Source organism: Panthera tigris, chromosome B3 (assembly GCF_018350195.1).
Source record: "Panthera tigris isolate Pti1 chromosome B3, P.tigris_Pti1_mat1.1, whole genome shotgun sequence".
NCBI classification, from domain to species: domain Eukaryota; kingdom Metazoa; phylum Chordata; class Mammalia; order Carnivora; family Felidae; genus Panthera; species Panthera tigris.
The window spans coordinates 141,219,423-141,239,459 of NC_056665.1; the positions used below are offsets into that span (position 1 = coordinate 141,219,423).

General features: G+C 50.2%; 1 protein-coding gene across 3 annotated transcripts in view; it reads left to right on the top strand.

The window, feature by feature from the left end:
- EML1 (EMAP like 1) overlaps nt 1-20,037 on the top strand; it is a 183,966-nt gene that overhangs the window by 46,350 nt on the left and 117,579 nt on the right. For 2 of the 3 annotated variants that reach the window (XM_042990512.1, XM_042990513.1), the window contains exon 1: nt 8,181-8,263. The exons of the other annotated variant lie outside the window; for it this stretch is intronic. In XM_042990512.1, coding sequence (XP_042846446.1) covers nt 8,197-8,263 — 67 coding nt within the window. In that variant the 5' untranslated portion in view covers nt 8,181-8,196. Of the gene's footprint in view, nt 1-8,180; nt 8,264-20,037 lie in introns of those variants that run through there. 3 annotated transcript variants of the gene reach the window in all.

Sequence of the window (20,037 nt, forward strand, 5' to 3'; positions counted from 1 at the left end):
CTCGGATAGTAAGGAGTTTTCAAATCCATTGGACTATTAACAAGTCAAGTGTGGACGGCTCAGAAGTTCATGATTCTCCGGTGCCGACAGTCCTGTGATAGCGGAATGAGGCTGGAGAGAGGCCCCTGATAAGGCTGTGTGTGCTGTTTCCCAGCCAGTGCTTCTGACCCGCCCCAGCCCGTCCAGGACAGGATGTGCACAGGTAGTCAGGAGCCAGCTTCCCCGAGTTACAGCTGACTCACCTTTGTGCCTGCAAATGTGAGGACCAGGTTCCCAGGTGTGAGACCAAGGAGAACGCTATGAGGACTCCACATTGGCTGCTGGGGGGGTGGGGAGGTGTTGAGGGGCTGAGGCGTGGGGGCGGGGCAGGTGAACAGACACAAAGCCAAGAGCAGAAGCCCAGCTCCCATGGTGTCAATGGTCCAGTTTCTACAGAGTTTCAAAAGGCAGGTTGGTTTGGCACACGTGGACGTGCTGCCTGCCCTAAGCAGCGGAGGAGGCGAGGACTCTGGCAGGACTCTGTTATTGTATCTCGTTCAGGAGAAAAGAGCCCAGTGGAGTGGAGCTTACAGACTGAGTGGAAGGACACTTGCCGCAGGGGACACCACACAGGGGGAGCCCCAGGGACAGCCCACTAGGGAGGGTCTGGGGCAACGTGAGCTCATTGGGGCGGCAGCTGCGTGAGCAGGGGGACCGGGGGCCTTGGAAGACTCTGAAAGCTGTCTGCATATTCTGCACTCTGCCTTGTGGGTTTCTTTTTCTCCCATAGGGAGAACAGTTGTAAAACTGGGGAGTGTAGAAGAAACATCCCCAGAGGAATTGCCAAGAGCCCAAAGATGGGTGAGAAATGGTGGGTGCTCCTTAGTTACCGCGACCGCCTTCTCTGGGCCTTGACAAACCATCTCGAACCTCACCAGATGGGCATTGCAGAAAACTGGGAAGGGAAAAATGTCATAATTTTCCCCAACACGGAAGAAGTTGGCTTCTGGAAAATAACGGCTGATAAATTTGATGGGTTTAATATGGGTTCCGAGCAAACATTTTAACAGATCTTTGAAGAGGTAGCACGTGTGATCTTGGAAGGAGATGCGGTTCCTAAGAGCCAAACCAACTTTGTTCTCTCTTTTCGTGGCGTTACCAGACTGGATTTACAAAGCACTGGTAGAGATCCTTCACAAAACACTGTGCATACTCAAGAAAAATAGGCTGGGTGAACAAACAATTGGGGCAATTGCATATTTAGTTGGACAAACATATTAGAGTATCGATAAATACGGCAACGGAGATGCGGCTGGTGAGGCGTCGGGATGGGTGCACGGAGCCCACCCCCTCCTGTGCTGCTAACGTGTCTGTTGATTACAAGGATGAAAGGGGGCATTAAAGAGTTTGTGATGGCACACGCCCCATCGTCAGAAAGCTGATGCCTTAGATGCCAGATATCAGAGCTTAAAGATTTGGGTTGGCTGAGAGGATGGGTTGAAACCAACAAAATGACATTTAACAGCGTAAAGATAAATCCTGTCTTTAGATTTTTCTTTTTTTTTTTTTAATCGATTAGCTCAGTACAAGATGGAGAAAACCCAACAGCAGTTCATTTGAAAAGACTGATAGGTTTGTAATTGACCGGAGGTTCAACATGAACCAAGAGTATACCTCCTGACTGCTCAAAAAAAAAAAAAAAAAAAAAAAAATCAATACAAGCTTCAGTTGCATTAATAGAATCATAACATCCAAGTTGTTAAAGGGAAAGGCCACACCGGTCGGTCTGCTGAGGTTATTGTATTCAGTTCTGGGTGCCAGGATTCAGGAGAAAAGAGCCCGTTTGAGCGAGGTGGGCATCTATTCAGACAAGGGGTTGAGAGACTACATCACAGGATGGATGGGGGGCTTCAGCCTGGAGAATGCAACAGCTCTCTACAAAGCATTTGGAAGCTTATCGTGTGTTATGAGCAACCGATGTTGTCTAGCACGTTCATTCATTCATTCATTCATTCACTCAGCATTCACTCAGCGCCAACTACTTTCAACATTATGTCCAGCATGACCAGTATCTGGAGCATCTAATCTCCTGGGAGAGATGGATGGACACACACACACACACACACACACACACACACACACCAGTTAAGGCAAGGCCAACTTAACATGAGGGATACAGTAAAGTACCAGCAGATGTTGGAAGTGTAGCAGACAGGATTACTCAGCCTCTAAGCTGGCGGGAGGGGAAGGCAAAGGCACACTGGGCTGGGGCATGGGCAGGGGTCCAGAGCAGTCAAGTGCGTGGCATGACTGAGAGTCATGAACGTTAGCTGCCGATAGCATGGTGTGGCGGGAGCGTGTCAGAGGCCAAGGACAGCATTTGCTGTCAAGTGCTGCACACGCTTGAAAGTCTGTGCCAAGATGCTTGCCCTTCATGGGGTAGAGGCCACAGAGAATGAAATGACATCGTTAACCCCTCTCTGGGCAAGTTAACCCTGGAGTCACAGAATGGAGCTGGGGAGACTGGGACACAGGCTGTTACTGCACGATTCCTGAGCAGACAGCCTACACCGGGACACCGGAGATTCGATCAACCGGACAAAAGTGCGGTCTGTGAAGAATGCTTTGGGAAAGGCGATTCGGGATAAAAATAACCAACAATCTTTTCAATAATTCAAGCTCTTTCATTCTGAGGTGGCCGAGAGACCATTTGTCAGGGACGTTGTAGAAACGGTACAGGCAGGTTGGAGACCGAAGAGTTTAATGTTCTTTATTGATGCCAAGAATCTCTGATTGCCTCTCATTTTGTGGAGTGACAATCTTATCATAGAGTGTATTTTATATTTTGATATCAGTAGTGAATGGTGTTTTGAATCCATGGAAGAACCAACCCTTGACTTTGGGATTCTATATTATGTCAATTTGCCAGGGCGGCTGTAACCAAGTAGCATGCACTGGGGGGGGGGGGGGGGGGGGGGGGGAGTGGGGGAGAGGGTCTTAAGCAGCAGAAATTGATCACTTCATTGGTCTGGAGGCTAGAAGGCCAAAATCAAGGGCTCGTCAGGCTTGCCTCCTTCCGAGGGCCACAAGGGGAGGATCCGTCCCAGGCCTCCCTCCTTGGTTTCTGGACAACTGTCTTTTTCCTCTGTCCACTTTTCCTGTGTCCTAACTTTCTCTTCATATATGGCCATCAGTCCTATTGGATTAGGGCCCACCCTAATGACCTCAATTTTTAGAAAATGTTTATTTATTTATTTTGAGACAGAGAGGGAAAGTTAGAGAGCAAGCAAGGGAGGGGCAGAGAGAGGGAGACAGAGAATCCCAAGCAGGCTTCTCATTGTCACCCAGGAGCCCCACGAGGGGCTTGAACTCATAAACTGTGAGATCATGACCTGACCTGAAATTGTCAGACGCTTAACCATCTGAGCCACCTTGGCACCCCCCTAGTGACCTCAGTTTGACTTCATGACCTCTGTGAAGAACCTGCATCCAAATAAGGTCACATTCCGGGGTAGTAGAGGTTAGTCCTTCACCGTACGAATTTTGGGCTGACACAGTTTAACCCACAACACTAAGTGAAGGGCAACTTTTCTTTGCTCTTAGAATATAATCAGACCCCCCCACTTTTCAGTGCAGGGGTCAGCAGCAGTAAATACAATGATGCGGTCACACGGCCATCACGAACATCTATCTCTAGAACTTTCTGATCATTCCAAACTGAAACTCTGTTCCTGTTAAACACTAACTTCCCACCCCCCCCTCGGCCCCTGGCACCCCCAAGTCTACTTTCCATCTCTATGAATTTGACTCCTCTAGGGACCTCATACAAGTGGAATCATGCAATATTTGTCCTTCTGTGTCTGGCTTATTTCACTCGGCATAAGGTCCTCAAGGTTCATCCGTGTTGTAGCAGGTGTCAGATTTTCCTTGCTTTTAAAAACTGAACAATATTCCATTCTATGTATACATCACATCTTGTTTATTCATTCGTCTGTGACAGACACTTGGGTTGTTTCCACATTTTGGCTGTTGTGAATGTTGCTGCTATGAACAGGGCTGTGCAAATATCTCTTCAAGACCCTGCTTTCAACTCCTCTAGGTACGTGCCCACTAAAGTAGAATTTTCTACTTTATTCTTTGAAGTGCACATATGACTCTTTAAATCGAGTACACGGCCACACTGGCAGTTTGGAAAATACTGTGTTCTGTGGCTATATTCCCAGCCCCAAGCACGGTGCCTGGTCCTGGATTAACTATTTTTGGAGAAATGCTGAATTAAACAATAGACACACGAGGCCTACGTTTCTGGGTAATTTCGTTTTTTATTACTTCTCTGTGAATAAAGGCTTTTATTTTCCTATCTGTTTTCCACACATTGTACAATATGGTTCTATTAATGCCACGGAATGCTTTGGTTCTATTGTCCTTGAGAGTATACATCGCTTATGACAATGACAACAGTTTCTGGTCTTGGGCCACCAAGTATTTCAAAATGACACAGAACAGCAGACTGTTTAAGTGTTTGGGTGTAAAACCCATACATCATTAATTAAGTGCTCAGAGATCTTTCTTGGACTCTCCCCATGGATCTTTTTCTTAAGTTGTTTTTTTTTTTTAATGTTTATTTATTTTTGAGACAGAGAGAGACAGAGCATGAGTGGGGGAGGGGCAGAGAGAGAGGGAGACACAGAAGCCCAAGCAGGCTCCAGGCTCTGGGCCGTCAGCACAGAGCCCGACGAGGGGCTTGAACTCACAAACCGTGAGATCATGACCTGAGCCGGAGTTGGAAGCTCAATCGACTGAGCCACTCAGGTGCCCCCAAAACATAGCCGTTTCATATTCTAGGTTAAGAGCGTGATAACGATCTTTATCATCTCAAAAGCAAGTGGACTGAGCTCTTGTTAATTGTAATTTTGCTCTAGTGCAAGTAACATCTTCTCTGAAAATCTCCAGCTCAATTTTTCTCCTGCCCCACTTCTGAATTTTCTTTTTTCTTAACTCTCCTTAGTTGTGGTCAAAGATCATATCTTTAAAGTCATAAATGAAGAATATTAACATTCTTCAGAAGAACCCTCTTTTAATCACTTATTTATAATTATCATTTCCTTTCCAAGTTTAAGAATGCCACAGTCAGCTTTTTATACCAATTCTCTGCTGTATCCTATTATGTAAAACTGCCAAGTGGAGTAAGGGTAGGGTTAGGATGGGATTTGAAGGGGAAAGGTGGGAAACGGGAAGACAGACAAGGGTAAAGGTCACAGTGCACCTGCGTTAAGTCTTGTCCTCTAAAACCCCCTTCTCTATAGCACCTGCCTTTTTTCATGCACATATTTTGATTGATTGATTGATTTGATTTCTTATCATTAATTTTATGCTTTATTTATTTATTTTTTAAATATGAAATTTATCGTCAAATTGGTTTCCATTATAGCACCTGCCTCTTGCAGTCTACCTGTGCTGGTCGGTGGCCGGGGTGGCTTTCTGTGACCCTGCTGCCTCCATTGCCCTCTGTATTTGGCCCGCATTTCCTTTTCCTGCCAAAATTCTCAAACACGCATCTACCTGTGCTCATCGTTTGATGACCAGCAGGCCCTGGCTCCTGCCCCCACTGGTCACCAAGATGCTCCTGGCCACCCAGCAAGCTCTTTGCTACCAGATGGAGGCCTCATCCTCCATGATCCGTCCTGCAGAGGATTCTGTGAAAACGCCCACCTGTTTGCAACACTCAGTGCTTATAGTTTTTTCACTTATTTTTTTCAGATGCTTGTGGTTTTTTTAATTAGATATAATCTATTGTCAAATTGGTTTCCATACAACACCCAGTGCTCATCCCAACAGGTGCCCTCCTCCATGCCCATCACCCACTTTCCCCTCTCCCCCACCCCCCATCAGCCCTCAGTTCTCAGTATTTAAGAGTCTCTTATGGTTTGTCTCCCTCCCTCTCTGTAACTTTTATTGTTTTCCCCCCTTCCCCTCCCCCATGGTCTTCTGACAACGTCCTGTTAGGTTTCCCTGTTTCTCTTTCCTGATGCTCCTTTGGAATTTCTTTCTCTCCTAGCTCCCGCTACCAGTAGCCCTGCTTCTGTTGACTTTCCATTCTCACCTTTAGAAAGTCCATTAACAACTTCTACCCAAATCCCATTCTTTCTCTGGCAGGCCATCTCCAATCTCCATTTGCTCCAGGCATTTTGAGTGGGATGCTTGCCATCCGTCTTGGCTTTCCCACCTCTCCGGCTGTCTGCCCTACAGGCACGTCCCTCTGGCCCATCCCTCAGTCTCTCTTTCTTCCCTCTGGCCTGGCCTCACCCTGGGCCACTCCAGCTCCAGGCCCTGCTGTCCTGTCCACACACAGACTCATCTCTCTAATGCAGTCTTAGCAGCCACTGGCTTGTGTGCAAGCCTCCCACCTTCCTCCTGCCGGCTGTGTTCAGGCTCCTCCGCCGGCCCTCCGGGCCTCTCCTACCTGGCTCTCCCCGCCTCTGTGCAATCTCATTTCCCACCTGTCTGCAATACAAGCCGTTCATTCCTATCAGACCAGCCCTTTGGCCCGTAGCAGACCCCGGATCACTGTCCTTCCCATCGTCCTTCAAGCACTGGGACGGTCAAACCAACAGTGCCCGCAGCCCTTCAGGGTCCCACACGTGTTTTTCCTGTGAACAATCCCTCTTGTCCCCTTGTGCTCGGTCTTCCTGACCAGGTCCCGGGTAAGGTCTTCAACCTCCCTTCTGCCCATGATGTCCAGTGATGTGTAGCGCCAGTTGTCACTAACCCAGACGCCAAACGTGCCACTTGCAGGGACAGAGCCCCCGCCCTCACCACGCCCTCTGCTTCTGCCTCTGAACCCAGTGAGGCCCACGCACCGTCCTGATGGAAACTTTTTACTCGTATCTCATTTCACCTACAGTGTGTTCAACCCATACAGGCGAATACTAACAACTTGCAACCCTTCAGACGTGTAAGTGAATTAGAACATGTAAGGGAATCACATGTGGTTATATCGTGTAAGTGAATTGTAACAATTGTGTGACAAGGAGCTCAAATGTTGGCAGTCTCTCCTGCGCCCAGGGGATTATCCAACGGAGACATTCTTCTCTCCTGCTTCCTCCTATGTTATTTACCAGCACCGGTACTTGACGCGGAGCGTGGTGGAACTCCAGTCATTAATGCAGTATGTGAGTGTGGGTGTGTGTGTGTGTGTGTGTGTGTGTGTGTGCGCGCGTGTGCGCGCGCGCTGGGAAAGTTACACACTGGTGGGTCCGGGTGCCTCTCCTGCTATGGAACTTGTTCGGAACTCGCTGTCTTCCCGAGACGGAATGCACACAGCTCTCTGGGCTCCTGGAACCAGTTAACAAGTGTGTAATGTGACAAATCTGTACCGCAGGGGCCGATCAGAGGGGAAGGAGCAGAGCAGATGTTGTGGCTCCTTCCCAGGCCGCCCAGACTGTGCGGCCTCAGGTGCCCGGCCTCCATTTGCAGCGGCAGGCCGCCTCTCTCCCCGCCCGCGAGCCGACGGCCGCGCGGAGTCACCACCCCGCGCTAATCCTCCCCGGAGGCCGGACCTCGTGGCGGCGGAAAACGTGTGGGGAGAGGGGCGCGCCGCGGCCGGAGGACGCGGCCGAAAGCGGCGCCGCTGCGAGGGGGAAACGCGGCCGAAATGGGCTGGCACGCAGTCCATGTTTGGGCCTGGAGCTGCGGGCGGGCGCGGGGACGGGGCCTTCGGGCAGCGCGGGCCTCCGCGCCCGCAGTGGGGGTGGGGAGGGGCTCCCCCCGGCCCGGCTCCCCGCGCGCCCGCCCCGCCGCTGCCTTTGTCCCCCGCCCCCCCACCCCCCCTGCGTCCCGCCCTCCCGGGGACGCCGCGGTCCCGAGAGGCGGCGGGGTCCGGCCCCGGCGCCCCCGCAGGCCCCCAGCGCTCGGGCACCCGGCCGCCCGGCCGCGTCCCCGGCCCCCGGCCCCGCCCCGCCGCCCCGCCGAGGCCGCCCCCTGGCGGGCAGCGCCGGCAGCGCCGGCGTCGGGCCCGCGCGGCGGCGACGGCGGCGGCGGCGGCGGCAGCGGCGGCGGCGGGCCCGGGGTTGCCATGGTAACCGGCCGCGGCCGCCGCCACAGCAGGGCCGGCCCCAGCGCCAGCGCCGGCCGCGGCTCGGCTCGGCTCAGTGTGGGGGTGAGCGGCGGCGGCGCGGCCGGGCCGGGGGGGAGCGGGCGCGGCCCGGCGGCCTCAGCATGGAGGACGGCTTCTCGAGCTACAGCAGCCTGTACGACACGTCCTCGCTGCTCCAGTTCTGCAACGGTGAGGGGCGGCGGCCGGGAGGGCGGGGGCCGCGGGCGGCGGGGGCCGGGGCGGGCGCGGGGGCGAGGCCGGGGCCGGGAGGCCGCGCAAAGTTGCGGCGGAGGCGCGCGGTTCCCGCCGCCGCGGGCGCATTGTGCAGGCCCGCGGGCCGCGCCCGGCTCGCCCCCGCCGCCCGCGCCCCGCGCCCCGCGCCCCGGGCCCCGCGTCCGCGCCCGCGCCGGGCCCGCCAGGGCGCGCGGGGCGGCGGCCGGGGGTGCCGGGGACCCGCGGAGCGCACGGGGCCGGGCGGCGCGTGGGGAGGCCGGGGCGGCCGCGGGCGCGGGGACGTGTTGCTCGGGGCCGCCCGGTTCGCGTCCGCCCGGGAGGGTCCGCGGGAGGAACTCGGAAAACAGACCGCCGAGTAGCCCAGCACTCCCTGGGGAGGTGCGCGGTGCTCGTGGCGGCCGCAGCCTGCGAAGCCGGTCAGTTCTACTTTGGGGAAACCGCCGCCGTGCAGCGCGGTGCACAGGAGCGGCGAACCTGGCTGGAACGCGCTCGCACTGTTTTGTTTACGGGCTGGCAGATCTTGTTGCATTTAAAAAAAATTTTTTTTTTTTTTTTTACAGGAGGGAAACAGTAAATAACTACCAATATGACATCTTTAAAAGAAAAATGTAATATTCTCGTGCTTGAAAGGCTTTATTTAGTCTCACTAGCAGGGTTGAAAAAGATTTTCACACCACAGCATATTTTATGAGAACCCGACGTATGATAATTCATGCACAAAAGTTAACCAGCTTTTTTTTTTTTTGACGTCGGATTTATTGCTTTATCAGAGGGTCCCCAAAGTTTGTCAACGAAGAAACAATGTGTGTTGTATAGAATTTGCGAATAATTTGGCATTCTAGGTGCTGTGACAACTTGAGCAATTTATTTTTGCCATTGTAATTGTGGTTTAGAGAAACTTTTCTAGCTCATCAACACCTGCCTGCAAATAGGAGGTATTAGCTGTAGCAATGAAGATCCCTGGGTGTGTTGATTGTGCCTCTATAATGATAGTTTAATTCCTGGTGGAATCGATCTCTTTTTCGTGGAAGCGTTTTCCTGATCGTTTTAGCAGCCTATAATTTTCATGTTAATCACATGCAGGCCTTCATTAACTTAGTAATGCGCTCTTCAGTGGAATGAAAGTTTTGACTCTCCAGATGTAACAGCAGTTTCCCAGAGCAGAAGCCCTGTGTTTTCGGTGCTTAGGAGGTGTTGAAGGCAGATAGAGTGTATCTGATGCTCTGGGAGCCACTGGAATCCCTCACAGTTTGCAGTCGTGGGTCTGATTTTGCTCTCCCATAGGTTGAATAGAGTTCTCGGCAAAATTTTGAATAGTTTCCTTAAATGACCTACAATCAATCCTATTTGAATTACTATTTTTTTAATAATGTTTATTTATTTTTGAGAGAGAGAGAGAGAGAGAGAGAGAGCGAGCGGGGAGGGGCAGACACAGAGGGAGGACACAGAACTTGAAGCAGGCTCCAGGTTTCCCTTGTCAGCACAGCGCCCAATGTGGGGCTCGAACCCACGAACTGTGAGATGATGCCCTGAGCCGGTCAGACACATAACCGACTGAGCCATCCAGGCGCCTCTTGAATTGCTATTTTTGATGTGAAGGTAGTACAGCCTCCTACATGTTTTCGATAAAAATCCTTTTATGTTAGTTGTGAAAAGCATGTGGCTGAAAGTTATATTAAGTGAATTTCAGGCAGGAAGGGTTTTGAAACATTAATATGTGGGCATATATGCTGACAGTTTGATTTAGGTTATGAAAACGAGCCTAGATATTTTTATTTGAGCAGTTGTTTGGGGGCCTGGTCATATGTTCCTAAATAGCAGCTCAGTTGTAAAGTTGACCTACACATCTATTCATGAGTATTTTGGTTTTCTGCCTTTTTTTTTTTTTTTTTTTTTTGCTGTTAATTGCTCGTTTAGCAGTATTGATAAAGTATTTTACTGGAAATGATGTCTAGAAGCAAGTAAAGGCCAGCTCTTACATGTTGCATGGGTAACAGTTTAAGAAAAAATCACATTAAAATAGCTAAACTCCAACAGTAAGATCATTTCATCACACAAGTGAATGAATCATAACTGTTGAATTTCTTTCCTCAGACGGTTCTTAGCTCTGTTTTTATTATGTTTTGGTTACCATATGAATAAACTTTACAGCACGAGTAGTTTATGGGGGCAGAAATGGACGTTAACGGGTGCTGTCTTAAGCAACAGATGTTTTGCTGTGAAATTCTTCACTTTAAGAGGCTCCCATTAAGTGAAAATATAAATGGATACAATTCAGTTAATGACTATGATGATTTGATGAAAGTACTTGATCGTAGCAACACTGTTTCCCCAAGAACTAAATTAAACGTGGGTATTTCATTAGCTGAAAAGTCATAGTCCCGTATTAGCTTCAGAAAATCCAGGCCATCCCTCTTCGTTGGGGGACGGTCACAGTTCGCATCCTCCTGGCAAGATAAATATATAAACGAGCGGGAAAAGAAAGCTTTGTTCGAATGAATGAAATTTCCGTCTTCCTCTGATCTGTTTTCCCTTGCTGTGCCCCCTAATTTGCAGCGGATACTACGTGTAAAGCCAGGCGATGTGTAGTTCATTCTCTTCTTTCAGATATCGGTACCCTGACTTTAGGAGAAAACTTGGGCAGCGTTTTTTTTGTGTGTGTTTTTGTTTCTCTCTCTCTTTTTTTTTTCTCCCAAGTACTTAGAACTCTTGTCAAACGAGCTAGAAACCGCAGACTTCTTTTACTGCTCCGGGAAAAACCGCACCAGTTGAAAAGTGAAGAAAAGTTATCATTGATAAGCCCGTTTAGGATTTGGGAAATACTTAACCGTTCTCTACTCCCTGGTTTCTCCAAAGCCTCCCGTTGAGGGAAGTGGTGTTACCTCCCTCTCTGGCACAGGAGGAAACTGAGGCTCAAAGAGATTTGGTGACTTTATGAAGCCACACGACTCGAAAGGCTTGGTTCTGAATCTTTTTTTGTTTCACTAGCAGCTTTACTGAGATATGACTGATGTACCTTTGAAAGTATACAATGAAGTGCCTTTTCATGTAGTCACAGAATTGTGCCCGCTTCACCGGTATCTAATTTTAGAACATGTTCATCAGCCCAGAAAGAAACCCCCTTGTCACTTGTCCCCCCCCCTTGCCCGAGACCCTGATGACCACTAATCTGCTTACTGTCTCTGTTGATTCTGAATGTTCTAATGTAAACGGAATCATCCCGACATTCGACCTTTTGTGTCGGGCTTCTCTCACTAAGCATCGTGTTTTAAGGTTTGTCCAAGGTGGTAGCATGTGCCAGTTCTTGGTTCCTTTTTATGGCTGAATAATATTCCATTTTATGGATGTACCGCATTTTGGGGATCCATTGTCCGGCTGATGGGGTTTGGGGCTGTTTCCACTTTCTGACTATTACAGAGAACGATGCTCTGAACGTTCGTATACAGGTGTTTGTGTAGACCTGTGTTTTCACTTCTCTGGGGCAGATGCCCAGAAGCAGAACTGCTGGGTCGTATGGGAGCTCTGGCTTTAATATGTTTAAGGAACCAATCTGAATCTTTTGACGTCGAAACTATCTACCTCTTTTTACATTGCACCTTGCGGATGAGAGAGGAGCAGAACTGGAGGAAAGAGGGAGGTGGGAGCAAAGAATAAAATGTTGCTATTTCATTGAGTCACTTTGGATACTTTCCATCAGTTGGGGCTCACCAGGAAGCATTGTGCACACCCTTGCTGAGAGGCCATGCGTTGGAAGATCTCAGCCTTTGAGGGGACCTAACAGGTTACTTCATCTTGTGGTTGACCTTCTTAAGCCTTTGACCTGCTTCTTCAAAGCACAGCTCACCCAGGAACCCAAATGGAAAGCAGATGAGCACAGAGCTGCTTCCGCCGAGGTGGCACGAGTACAGCACCCTGGCCCTCCTCGCCTGCCCCCTACCCTTACCCTGGTCCGGTGCACCCCTCCCTCCAGGGCTTGAAATCTTGGTTGGATGGGAGGATGCTTCAGAAGGTATATAGCTACTGTTTGAGCCATTCCAAGGGACTGGAAACTCCTCTCTCTCCATGGAGTCCATTCCTCCTTTGGACAGTTCAGGCTGCCGGTTCCTATGTACGCTCAAAATTTGGCCCAAGTTCTGCATCTTGGATCCACAGAGAATAGGTTTAATCTCTTTTCCATACACTAGGTTGTCACATGTTTGAAAACAATTGTGGCTGCTCTTTCTGAAGTCTTCTTCTAGCTAAACATTACCATCGGAAAAAAAATATGCCTCATAAGATACAATTTTAATCATTTTGGATTGCCTGATCTACATGTGTTTCCTTTTGTCTGTATGTCTTTTAAAATTGGACATAACTGAATGTGGTATTCTAGACATGGTTTTTAAGCAGAGCAGAATAGAGTAGGATACTTCACCTCCCTTATTCTAAAGTTTATACTTCTTGTAATGCAGCCTAAGATAATAGCTCTTGTGCTTTGTACTTCTTACTGATCTTCACCTAAAATTCTTGTCTGTTTTATATGTGTGATGGGTAAGCTCTTTCTTTTCTTGCTCTTACCTTTCCTTTTTGAGGGTGAGTTTCCTCTAGCATGCAGAGCCCTATCAAGTTACAACACCGTTGTAATCTGGGGTGTGATGCTGTAAATAATCCTGGTGCTCAAAAAAGATATTTCAGCGTTATCATAATATGGAAGTTGGTCATTGCCTTAAAGGGTTATGATTCTGGATAGTAGCCTTGTCTCTGTCTTCCCTTGGAAGGTGTCATGAGAGACTATCAAATTCCTTCTGAAGCCGGTACATAGTTTAACTACCGGTTCCCTGATCTTCTTCTCCTACAGGTGTTACTTTTTTTGTTTTAAGTTTATTTATTTATTTACTTATTTATTTTTAATTTTTTTTTTTAATTTTTTTTTAACGTTTATTTATTTTTGAGACAGAGAGAGACAGAGCATGAACAGGGGAAGGACAGAGAGAGAGGGAGACACAGAATCTGAAACAGGCTCCAGGCTCTGAGCTGTCAGCACAGAGCCTGACGCGGGGCTCGAACTCACGGACCGTGAGATCATGACCTGAGCCGAAGTCGGACGCTTAACCGACCAAGCCACCCAGGCGCCCCGCAAAGTGTATTTATTTTGAGAGAGAGAGAGCGAGCGCAAGGAGGGGAGGGGCAGCAAGAGAGGGAGAGTCCCAAGCAGGCTCTGCACTGTCAGCACAGAGCCCAGTGTGAGGCTGGAACTCAGGAAACTGAGGTCACGACCTGAGCCGAAATCAAGAGTCGGATGCTCAACCGACTGAGCCACCCAGGCACCCCCGGTGTTACTTTTTAATAACTGTGGCGGGTCAAGTCAATGGTCCCTGCGACTTCCAGACGTGTTGTGAAATCACCATTATTAGTCTTTTGAGCTACTGCTGTTTATATTTTCTAGTTTTGAAACAGAAAATCTTTTTAATTTCTAAGGATTTATATTTTGAAAATTAAGAATAATTTGTTTAAAATCTTGAACATCTTTAAAAAAATTTTTTTTAATGTTTATTTTTGAGACAGAACAAGCCGGGAAGGGAGGGGCAGAGAAAGAGGGAGACAGAGAATCCCAAGCAGGCTCTGCAGTTGTCAGCGCTGAGCCTGATGTGGGGCTCGAACCCACGAACCATGAGATCATGACCTGAGCCACAACCGAGTCAGACGCTTAACCGACTGAGCCACCCAGGCGCCCCAAGAATTTCTCATTGGTACATTTGGTTCTCCACCCGGCAAGGAATTTATTTTATAGCCAAACCACAAGCATTTATGACATTATAAACAAACCCAAGCGTTTTGGTGGAAAATTCACAAAACTGTGCTTAAAAAGTAACTGTTAGTGGGTTATTGCTAATTTCTGAGATAGTGTGAGCCTTTTTATATATCCTCTTAAAAAATAAACACTTTAGTTGGGTGGAAGGTAGATAAGGAAAGAGGAGTAACATCTTTGTTGGTAGTGTTGTAATCAGGTCAGGCCGTAAAACTAGTAACGTGAAAAACTTAATCACAGCGGCATTAAAAACCGTACATTAAAGCGTTGATTTTATTAGTAAAGACTTTAAATCGATGGTATTTGGTACTACTTATAAAAATCTCTTTCAGGAAAAAAATCTTTAAGCTTATTCTGAGAGAGAGCGCGTGCTCGCACGCACGTGAGCGGGGGAGGGCCAGAGAGCGAAAATCCCAAGCAGGCCCCACACTGTCAGCGTGGGCTTGAACCCACGAACCTCGAGATCGTGACCTAAGCCGAAGTCAAGAGCCAGGTGCTTAACTGAGCCACCCAGGCGCCCCGCTTTTGGAAAAAAAATTTTTCTTATTCATCTTTAAAGTCCTAGCTTATTAATAGGGGGTTTCTAGTGTTAGCAAAATGTTTTAAATGCCAGCAGAAACATCGGTAATCAAAAAAAGTGTGCTGTAAACTCGCAATGCTATGGAACTGTCAGTCCAGCATCCTACCCCCAGAAGCTTCATGCTTTTCTCACTAGATGTTTGACACATAGATTTAATACTCTGCTGGAAGCAGCAAGTGGGCTTGAATGCGGTCCAGGACTGGGGGTGTCCTGGGGTGCACACAGGAACAGGTGCACATCCTCTTTGGTTTACTTTAAAGAAATAGCTCTTTGCAAGAGTTTCTCTTTCTTTAAAGAACTAATTTCTAAAAGAAGAGTTAGGGAGACATACTTCCAATTTTGTTTCCTCTAAAGCTGTATCCTTGTTGGAAAATACTCTTGGTGTGGAAAGCCACCTTTTTGCAGAATACTTAGTTGTGTCTTAAATTGCAATATTTATTCTGCCAGCTGTCTGGGAAAGAACTGAACTCTCCGGGCTTAATAAACTACCCTAGATTTCCCTAATAATCATCCTGGACTTCTCTCTCCCCCATTCTCCAGTCTCATTTGGCGTCATGGATTCTGCTGATCATCCATCCATCCCCGCCGCTCCGTTCAGAAGCTTGTCGTTCTCAGCGGGGTTTTTGTTTGTGTTTTTGAATGGCAGCCCCAAGGGGGTGCCTGGGTGGCTCGGTTGGTGAAGCATCCGACTTCGGCTCAGGTCATGATCTCGCGGTCTGTGAGTTTGAGCCCCACATCGGGCTCTGCAATATCAGCGTGGAGCCCACTTCGGACCCTCTCTCTCTCTCTGTCTCTCTCTCTCTGTCTCTCTCTGCCCCTTCCTGCTGGTTCTCTCCCTCTCTCTCTTTCTCTCTCAAAAATAAATAGATTAGAAAAAAATGGCAGCCCCAAACTTGTCTTTCTGCCAGTCTCAGCCCCCTTCAAGGTGTTCCAAGGGTGTACATGGTCAACGTGTTGCTCATCGGGAGCTAGACATTCAGTGCTGCCTTCACAGTGAGTTACTTAATGACCCCAGGGATAGAAGGTGCTAGGAAGTCTAAGGAACCTTGTAGAGGGTTGCAGGGCCTTGGACTCGGGGCATGAGTATTGGCGTCTCCTAAGGAAGGCCTGTGTGAGTTCTTCTTTCCAGGATGAGTGGAAGTCAGACGCTGCAAGGGGGTGGGGGGAGTGGGCAGGGTTGGGGGGGAGAAGAGCCCTCCAGACCAGGGCGAGGGATTAGGAAGTGGAGAGTGGAAGGTCCTCTTGGAAACTGAAAGGTCTCCTACGGGGAAAGAAAAAGGAGCAGAGTGGCTTGAGATGAAGGAGGGAGGGTCCGGTGGGGCTTCTCGGCCACACTGAGGAGTTTCATCTTCTTCTGAGGAGCAGAGAGAACGTGGCAGAGAATTTTGAGGCAAGGGAGTGACGTGGTCAGAGCCTCAGGGAGTTTTGAAAGGGGGCTCCCCCTGCAGTGTGGAGGGTAGGCTAGAAGCAGAGGGGGAGGGGGCCGGAGTCCACTGCGTGAAGCCAGGGGATTGTGGTGCTGATTTCCACTCGAGGGGCACTTAGGGCCACCTCACCAGGACGTGCATCATCGGGGTCAGGGACAAGAGGGAGCCAGGGATGACACCGAGACTCTGGCTCATCTGAGCGCCATTTGCAGAGCTAGAAGGAGCTAGAAGGATGGGCAGGCAGATGACGGTGCGGCTTGCGGGTGTGAGGGACTGTGGGCCATACAGGCTGAAGGGCTGCGTGGGCTGTGGGCTGTGGGCGCGGAGCTGGGGAGGCGTCCGGAATAGGGATACAAAATTCGAGAGCCATCAGTACATAGCAGCTGAAACCACGGTAGAGATGAGCTCACCTAGGGAAGAATTTGACACTTGGAATGCTCTTTCTGGAAGACAGACCTGATCACAACAGCCTCCTGATTGAAAGTCTTTGGTGCCCCCCTCCCTCCCCGGGCACCCAAGGCCCTTAGCGGGGGCTGCTGGCTGAGCCAGCTCCTTCTGCCCACCGCCCCCCCCCACCTGCCTGAGTCTGGTGAGGCCTTTCCCCGGTGGCCACGTGGTCATCTAGTCCATAAATCTCTGTTACCACGATTATCCCAGAGGCCCGTCACTGTGGCTTATTTTCACGTGTCATTAGGCTGTCACCGCCTTCTGGGCAGAGTCTCCTGGTGATCATCTCAGTAGCTGTGTTTCAGCAATGCCCTCCTGGTCCCTAACGGCTCTCCTGGTCAACGCTGGTTAAGTGGGATCAGGGACCACCGTCCTGGCCCCATCGCACCTCCTCAGACACACGCACGGGCAAAGTGTCTCGCGTGTAACAGGTGTACCCTAAGTCGTGGTTGGAGAAAGCTGTCAGGCCACTTCTCTGTTTGCTTGAAATAAAGTCTGTGTTGATGTGTTCTTTATCGCATGTGTATATAGATGACCACGTGAAAGGCCTCGCCAGACTCAGGCAGGTGGGGGGGGCGGAAGGAGCTGGCTCAGCCAGCAGCCCCCCTAAAGGCCTTGGGTGCCCGGGGAGGGAGGGGGGCACCAAAGACTTTCAATTAAGAGGCTGTTATGCAGTGTGGGTGTATGACATCGTGTGACATCCAACTCTTCCCCTCATCAAAGAACGAGCAGACTGAGGCATTCAGAAGACCAGGCATTTCAGGCGAGGGACCTTGTCGGCAAAAGGCCAGACACGCCACTGGCCCGGTGGCGTCCCACTCGTCTGCACAAACATCACAGAATGCCGCTAGCTGGACGCCGGCTCTTGAATCCATAAGGAGAAACATTTGTCAAGAGCCCTTTGCGGTGCAGCGGGCTCCAAACACATTATTTTCAGCCAAAGTAATTGCCACAACGAGGTAGTTCTTGGCACAACCAGCATTTTTTAACATTACACGCGATTTGGCTCTTAAATCAGCGCCCCCCCCCCCCCCCCAAGTTGTTTTATGTAACGAGAATTTCACCATTCCTAGAAAAATACGCTCCAGTCGAGAAACCATTGGGTGGACTTCGGACTTGCTTCTGCTAGAGCGTCCCTCCACATCTTAGCCGGAGTTACGGTGCCATCAACAGCTGCAGATCCTAGGAGGCGAACTGAGGGAGGAGGCTTCGTCCGCCGGGGAGTCACTCGCGACGCTTAACCGTTCTGGGCGAAAGCCGTGCAGACTGCTCCTCGGGGACCGCGTGGGAGCTCTAATACAGATAATCATTCGTTAGCGTGGCTCCACCAAATTAGTCCTTTAGAAAGTAATTAAGCAGGACTGCCCACACACCAGTGCTCCCAAAGACTGAGATCTGGCTCCGTGTGTGATAGCTCTGCCTTCCTTGAAAATGGTCTTGTGCTGAGTCGCTGTAATTTAATTAGATACAAATATGTGTTCATACCGCATCTTGTACATAATTATAACGCTCTCACCACACGCTTGTCATTCCCAGACCGGACCTTGTGCTCTGGGAGGTGGGGCCGGGGCCCCTGCGTCTCTGGCTGCCCGTGTGTAGGCCCCGCTGTGCTGTGTAGACCGTGGGGGGAGGGGAAGGGAAGCTCTCGGCAGGCAGCAGCAGGCGGCTCGGGCCTGAGCGCTTTGCAAGTGCCCCCTTTATCCTTGCCGTACCCCTTTGACGTGGTGCCCGTGATGATCCCCGTTTTGACAGGCCAGGCAACAGAGGCCCCGAAGTTTGGGTGACTTTCTCAAGGTTCCCCAGGGGCGCCCGGGTGGCTCAGTTGGTTAAGCGACTGATTCTTGATTTTGGACCAGGTCATGATGTCACAGTTTGTGAGTTCGAGTCCTGCCTCAGGCTCTGCGCTGCCGGTGAAGAACCTGCTGGGGATTCTCTCTCTTCCTCTCTCTGCCCCTTTCCTTCTCCTGCTTGTGCACTCACTCTCTCTCTCGCTCTCAAAAGAAATAAATAAACTTAAATAAAAAAAAAAAAAGAGGTCCCCCTGGCTGACACTTTTCAGAGCTGGGATTTGAACCCAGGCACTCAACACAGCGTTGCCGAGTGCCCAGTTACACTTGATGCATAGTGATGGGAACCATCATGGACACAGAGGGGGCTTAGGAGACGGGTTCATTGTGTGCCCTGCATGCCACGTACTGGCTCAGACCTGCGTGCCCTTCCCTGGCTCGCGGTGGGGTCTCCGGACATGTTTCCTTGTCTTCACCCCCGTTTCCCTTCCCATCGCCCTGCTTCACTTTCTGAGACAGGAATCCCATTTATCTCTGAGTGTCTCAAAGTCCCACGGAAGTTCCCCCATAGCTTGGAGGACAGGCCCAAATCTGGAACCGCCTCCCACCTGCCTCCCTGGCCCCCGGGGGCCGCCTCCTCCCCCCCCCCCCCCCAGCACCCTTGGATTCTGAAAAAGTCCAGAGGTGCTTGACATGCATCCTCACAGGCTGCGGCCCTGCCTTCCACGACCTTCTTCACCCGACTGCTCCTCACGTCCTTTAGAACCCAGCTCCCTGCCCGGGGAGGCCTGCCCAGCTCAGAGCTGCCTGAGGCCAGTTCACGTGGTGCCCCCGGGCCTCCGGTCTGAGTCTCGGTGCACTCCAGACCAGCAGCTTCTTTTTTAGAGGTTGCTGTTACACATTCGGCACAATCCACTGACCCGAGGGCCCACACCGCGGGCCTTGACCCAAGAGTGGGTCATTTCAGGCTGGTAACTGCCTACTTAGGAAGTTTTAACCGTCTCCCTGAGTAGCCCCTGCGGCTCAGGGGCACTAATCACTCTCCCACTGCTGTGTAGCCGTCACCACTGCCCATCCCCAGGACGCTGTCATCCTGCAGAACTGAAACTCCGTGAAACTCAAACTCCCGAGCCCCGCCCCCAGCCCCTGGTGCCATTCCCCCCCCCCCCCCCCAGCATTCACTTATTGTCTCTGTGAGTTTGACTACCCTACAGATAAGTGGAATCCTGCCGGATTTGACCTTTTGTAACTGGCTTATTTCACTTGCTGAACCCTTTTTAAAACTATTGTTTCATGAAGTTCTAGAATCCCAAACTGAACAACGTCTAACTAAGGGTTCAAAGCTGGGCTTAAAAAAAAAATGGGATTATTACCTCGGAAGTTCAAGGCTGTCAGAGCCCCTGCTGGGTGTCACCTGATCTCCCCGGCATGGGATCTAGCAGCTCTCCTGTCTGTGTCAAGTCTAAGCTTCTTATCTCTGGAATCCGTGTAATAAAAAGTGTGTTCTTGCCCGGAGCTAGCATCAGTACAAGGCCAGGCTCCAGAAGGGCGGTGCAGAATTCGGGAAACAGGGCTCAGACTCTGAGCTGTCCTGTAAAGCCATCGAACAGCCACAGAGGCCCCTCTGACACGCAGAGAATGGTGACAAGTGTCTAAGCTCTCTTAGGGATGGAGGAGGTGGGAAAAAATGTTAGAGCAGT